Source organism: Galeopterus variegatus, unplaced genomic scaffold, assembly GCF_000696425.1.
Source record: "Galeopterus variegatus unplaced genomic scaffold, G_variegatus-3.0.2 Scaffold8278, whole genome shotgun sequence".
In the NCBI taxonomy this organism is placed as follows: domain Eukaryota; kingdom Metazoa; phylum Chordata; class Mammalia; order Dermoptera; family Cynocephalidae; genus Galeopterus; species Galeopterus variegatus.
In genome coordinates this window covers 29,146-35,477 of record NW_007734389.1, presented here as the reverse complement: position 1 = coordinate 35,477, position 6,332 = coordinate 29,146, and the positions used below count along the sequence as shown (strand labels likewise).

General features: G+C 34.8%; 1 protein-coding gene across 2 annotated transcripts in view; it reads left to right on the top strand.

Annotated features, from left to right (window-relative positions):
- Nucleotides 1–6,332, top strand: part of LOC103608305 (potassium channel subfamily T member 2-like) — a 74,759-nt gene that overhangs the window by 56,360 nt on the left and 12,067 nt on the right. The window contains exon 5 of one of the 2 annotated variants that reach the window (XM_008592752.1): nucleotides 6,048–6,288. The exons of the other annotated variant lie outside the window; for it this stretch is intronic. Within the exon in view, the coding sequence (XP_008590974.1) occupies nucleotides 6,048–6,089 (42 nt within the window). The 3' untranslated portion in view covers nucleotides 6,090–6,288. Of the gene's footprint in view, nucleotides 1–6,047; nucleotides 6,289–6,332 lie in introns of those variants that run through there. 2 annotated transcript variants of the gene reach the window in all.

Sequence of the window (6,332 nt, the reverse complement as noted above, 5' to 3'; positions counted from 1 at the left end):
AGTGAATGCATAACCTTAAAATGTGCATGGTAATGCTGCTCAAATATCCACTGTTCTTTTTCCTTATGAACAGTAGGTTCATTCCATTAGAACATAAGATCATTACACCCCCATTAGAATTTAAATGTTAGCATTGTTCCTTTTAGCAAATTTGTACTTACATTTAGCAATAGACATAGGTCATATGATAGTACTGTCTATTACTTTGCAACTGCAAGAGTCCCACCCTGTTAATAGGGTAGATATTAACCACAGCTTGCCAACCCGAAAAGGTCACAGGTTAACTTCAGAACAATGAGAAGATGGTCCCAAACTGATAACCTGATACTGAAAGGAAGAAGCACGAGCTAATCACCTGAGACGTGCTAGCGAAGGGAAAAAAAACTGGCTTCCCCTGTCCCTTTTGAATTATTAATTCAAGCTTGCTGATGTAATAAAAATGATACCCAAAAACCCCCTGGGGAGAAAAATCTAAATAAAAGGCATTGTCTCATGCTCTACTGTGCTCCAGCTGCAACACACTGACAGCTCGCAGAGAGAGAACCCGCATACTGATGCACTGAGGTCTCTGTCTGTGTTTTTTATTTTCGCCGGCTTCCTCATCCCTCTTTCAAGGACCCGCAAACTCGACTGGAGCTGGTCTCCGGCACACAACAAGGAATTAAAATAGTCTCAGATGAAGGCATACAATTGTAAAACGTCAAAACACGGAAGGAAAGGAGATCCTCTAAAATTCCAGAGAGTTGAATGAAGAGGATATGGAATAGGTCACATTCAAAGTATCATTTAGGATTTCTCAACAGCAACACTACAAGCTAGAAGGCAATGGAACGATGCCCCCAAGATTCTGAAGGAATGTTACTTTCAAACTAGAATTCTATACTCAGCCAAACTTGTGTCAGAGTAGAATAAATCATATTTCAAATATGCAAATTCTCCAGAAATATCCTTCCCACACCTGCTTTCTAAGGATATTGCTCCCACCAAAATTAATGAGCAAACTAAGGAAGGAATCATGGTATTCAGGAAGCCAGAAATTTTATGGAACCCAAGAGAGAAAATGAGGCCCCCAGGAAGGTGATAAAAGGACCACTAGGCATATAGGGAAACCCAGAGCAGGCCATAAGGCTTCAGAAAGAGTTTTTTAGGAAGATGAATTCTATAGACTATCTGATGCATCACAATGTCTTTTTTTAAAAAAAAAGATTAAATAATTCCCAAAGAGCTCAGGATGAATTATTGATAAGTATATATATAAGCAATTCATAAAATAAGACAATTATTAACTCTAGGAATATAAAATTACCATCAACAATAAAAAAATGTGTGCAGGAAATAAATACTAACCGTATATCCTATATATCTCATCTGTGAATTCTACTTAGTCATATTGTGTCCTGAATTTTGATCCAACTATTTTGAAGTGATGGGTGATGGCAAAGGTAGTGGGTTATGTGGGAAAGATGATTAGTTCTTTTTCTTCCAGAGTGAGAAGTCAATAGACAAAAGGAGAAACAAAAAATTTAGAAAAAACAAGCACGTTATAGAGAAACAGAGAGATAAAGACCAACATATCCAACTAAAAGAGGCAAAAGTAAATGGATCCCTATGAGAAGGAAATGAGAGAGATTGTGGGGGGAGCTGCTATTTTCCAAAACAAACCAAAACATTTTCTGACTGTTCAAACTATGCATTTGTGACTAATAAAAACAAGCAATAGACTTATAGGCATAGAGTAGTGATATTAGACCCATTCATTTCTTCTTCAGTTTATACTTTTACGTGCTAAATTGTTTTCTGTTCTATGAAAAACTTTCATTAAATGTCAGAATTTCATACAGGGATAAAATAGAGATAAACTAATATAAAGACTCTAGGCTTTGCCTCCTTGTTGTTGTTTTTTTTAATGAAGATTTAAAAAAATGCATTTTAAAGGCCAATGCAGGTTTTTATGCCACATCATTTTATAGTCTGTCTTCAGTATCATCCATGTTCTGTGTAGAAAGAGTAAAATTCTATTGCTGCTTTGGCTGTGAGGTAGGAGAAGCACTGAATACTCAAGCAGATGTCTTTGAAAAGACAAATGAAGATGAGGGATATCCACAGTCAAAATCTACATATGTATTTATTTATTTATTTATATTTTTTGCAACTGGCCAGTATGGGGATCCAAATCCTTGACCTTGGTGTTATAACACTGTGCTCTAACCAACTGAGCTAAGCAGCCAGCCCCTGAATCTATAAAATTTAGAAAAATCCTGTAATACTATATCATTTTTTTCTGGTAGAGTATAGATTGCTTGAAGGAGAAATCACACAAATGCAAGCACAGAGAGTGAAGTTGGGATGCACACAGTGGCTGGAAAATCTATGCAAAGCAGAATAGAGCTAGATCTGCCCCCTTTGTTGCTAGTTATATGCCACCATGCCAGCAGGACTTCTACTACTACTAGGTTTCTATCTAAGGGAGCTTTTACAAACATTAGATTCTCCTGGTTCAAACAACACATACAAAAAGGACAAGGACCCATGTTCCTCTTGGGGTACAAAGTAGAACAGTATTTTCGTCCATAATCCTTTTTATTCAGTTTTGAAAAGCTCACTATGCTCATTTGGTGGCAAAACTACACCTGAACTGTTGTGAGATTATAATTACTTATTTCACTTAAAATGAATATTTACACTTTTTATTGCAGAAATATTAATTTGTTTATTATAAAATGCTACCGTGGTCCCATTGAGGTTTTTATCTACTATATGGCATATGAGATAGTATTATTTTTCTATAATCTGAAAAATTCTAAATTAATAAAGAAAAGAAAAACCTTGATATAATCAGTTTTATGTTGCTTATAACCAAATACCTGAAACTGGATAATTTATAAGAAAACCAATGTATTTCTTACAGTTTTGGAGGCTAGGAAGTCCAAGGTCCAGGAGGCACATCTGGTGAGGGCCTTCTTAGGGGGATCTTTCTAGAGAGTCCCGTGGAGAAGCAGGGTGTCACACAGCAAGAGCACTTTTTAACCTGCTCACTTGCTCTTCTTATAATGCCACCAGCCCACACCCATTAGTCCATTAACCCATTCATGGGTGAATGGATTAATTCATTCATGAGAGTACAGTCCTCAAGATACAGTCATTTCCCAGAGGCCCCACTTTAATGGGGGGATACTGTAGTGGGACTTCCCCCACTCTTAACATTGTTACAATGGGGATCAAGCCTCAATGAGTTTTAGGGGGACATTCAAACCATAGCAGACCTGCATTGCCTACAGTTTTCTATTGTACTGAAAATCTCATTCACTTGAAGTATTATACAACCAGTGAAAATTTTTACTAAAAACTAGAATGAGATCATTTTAAAGTATATTAAAGTACCAACATCCTTTATAGTGTACACAATAAATTTGTGAAATATGGTATCCTGATTATTGGTCACCTTTACACTTAATAAATCCTGTAGCTTTCAAAAACGTGCATGTAGAATAATCACTGACTGTCCTATCTGCCAACCATTAACTCTTTACTCTTAAAATGAAAAGTAGCATTTGAATATATTATTAAAAGAAAAGTTTACCTTTTACAAAATCTCACTAATAAAATTATGTTAATAAGGCCTAGGATAGAATCGTTTTACCATGCAAGCTACACGTTCCCTGTTGTTAGCCATTGGGCCAGATCTTACAAATTCTGAGATAAATAGTTTCAAGAAGTCCATAATCAAATGTTTATCATGCATTTCTTATATTTGCAATAACAATTAGATAATACTAGATAATGAATTAGACTTGAGTTATATTACACCAAAGAATATAATAGAAAATTTTACTTTTATCTTTTAAAAAATGAATAGGATATTATTCTTTAGAACTGAAGAATAAGTTAGCATGATTTTTATAACTAAATACTGAGGTATCATAAGTTGATTGGGCAGATCAATTTTTTGACTATATAGCCACTGTGAAATCTCAGAACATTTGTATCCACTTAATTACATTTATATGCAAGAGAGAAACCAATTATACTGTAAGATATATAAGCAAAAGTCATAGTACAGATATTAATTCCAGTAATTATTATTGAATGCCAATATTTATATTAAATATTCTCTTATGAATAGAGTAGCTTAATACGCTACTATGAATTATTTTATTTTCTTCTGCTAGTGTCACTTTTTCTTTCTATCAATCTTAGACAATTTTAGCAAAACAAAAAACAATCTAACAAGAACAAATCTTTGGCAATCTTTAGAAATAATAGCTTACTCTTTAATTTTGTTAAGAAGCCTTATGATAAGTAATAGTGAGATTATAAGTGTTATGTGGGTATCTGTCACTTTCTTGTCCTTGTTACTGATTGTTTCATCTGTGTATTGTTTAGTTGTTGTTTAGAATGTATTTTGTGTGTTTCCTTTTTCCTTCCTTTGTGTCAGTCTCAAGAAATAGCATCACAAGTAAGTATTTTCTGTTTGTCTCCCTTTCCTCAAATAATGTAATATATGAATTCAGAGCTATTTTTAAAAAGAATATTAAAGATCAAATTTAATATTTCAGATTTTAAATAAATTAAATTTAAAGGCTTATAAATGCTTTATTCTTAAGTTTGTATGTTTATATTTTCCCAATAAGATTGCAAATGTATTTTATCTGTTTGTCTTCAAATCATGTTATATACTAATCCAACTTAGATTCTTTCTCAGCTTATCAATATATCAAATCATAAATGCTTTAGTTAGCATCAAGAAATTAATGGACATTGCACATTTAAAAGTCTAAAACCTCAGTTATTTAGTTTAGTTTCTTTTTAATTCATTATTTGTACAGAAAGAATTGTGCTGCATAATTAACAGATGTCCATTTTTCAAAATTTCAGGACTAATAAAAACTGAATTTAAGGCACAAGTTTATGCTTTGGAAAAAATACTAAGATCGGATTAAAAAATGCTAACCATTCTTTGCTGATATTTGCCATTGTAAAGATTAAGATTAAGGTGTATTTAGGTTTTAACATTTTTGTACAAATTAAAATTAATAATGAAAGATATTTTTCAAGATGTAATTACAGTTTTTTAAGTGTTTTGAAATGCTAGTTTTCTTTTGCTTTTTAAATGCTTGAGATTAAACAGATTCTTCACCTACTGTACTGGAGAACCCTGATGGTATTCTTGGCACATGCACTGATCAGACGCAAAGCTTGTGGGTTCCAGGCTGATATATTTCAGAAGGTGTTTTCCATAAATGAAGTACATAAGAATATTCTTAAGTATGTTCTAGTAATGAGAGTGCAAAATCTTCACTCTAAGAAAATTTCAAGTATAAAGTTAATGGAGAAAGAGAATTAGAAAATAGTATGAATCTGGGCCGGCCCAGTGGCACACTGCTACAGTGCGCCGCTTGGGAGCATGGCGGCGCTCCCACCGAGGGTTTGGATCCCACATACAGACCGGTTCCCGCTCACTGGTTGAGCGAGGTGCGGGTGCAGCACTGAGGGTTGCAATCCCGTTGCCGGTCCCGGTCCGGTACGGGCACAACACTGAGGGTTGCGATCCGTTGCCAGACATGAAAAAAGGAAAAAAAAAAAAAAAAAGAAAAAAGAAAATAGTATGAATCTTTCTATGAACTTTTGAAGTACCCCCGTGTAACACATTACTGACTGTGGTTACCCTGCTGGGCATTAAGTCTCTAGAACTTATTCATCTTATAACTGAAAACTTGCACCTTTGATCAACATCTCCCCATTTCCCTCGACCCCTGAGCCCTGGTAACCCCCTTCTACTCTTTTTCTATGAATTTGACTCTTTTAGAGAAGGAAAATAGTATGCTGAGCAAGGACAACGTTATGCTTCGTGAAATAAGCCATGCCCGAGAGAGAAAAATATTATTCCTATTTCAAATGAACAAATTAAGACAAGTTAACTCAACCAAGATCAAAAACTTAGGATGTTACAGGCCTGGGTTTAGAATTTATCACTATTTGACACCAGAGCCTCTGTAGCAATCTCTACCAATTTCTGAGCACCGCTCTCTTTTCTGCCTTCTATTTAGATGTCCCCAGATGCTTTGTTGGAGAATCAACATGGGACTTGACATTGAGCCATGACCACGTGTTTACAAAAGCTATGTTTTTAGTTTTTTTTCCTCATCTTCTACACATTACCTCAAAATACTCATGGCTGCTTGTGGTTTCAGCAATTACCTAACTCTGTGTTGATGGATGGCAAATTTGTGTTTTCAGCAGTAGATGGTCTAATTCCTTAACATGAAGAGTGAACTCATGATCTTTGTTTGCAAGACCCTCTCCATCTATCATCTACCAGAATGACAAAGATT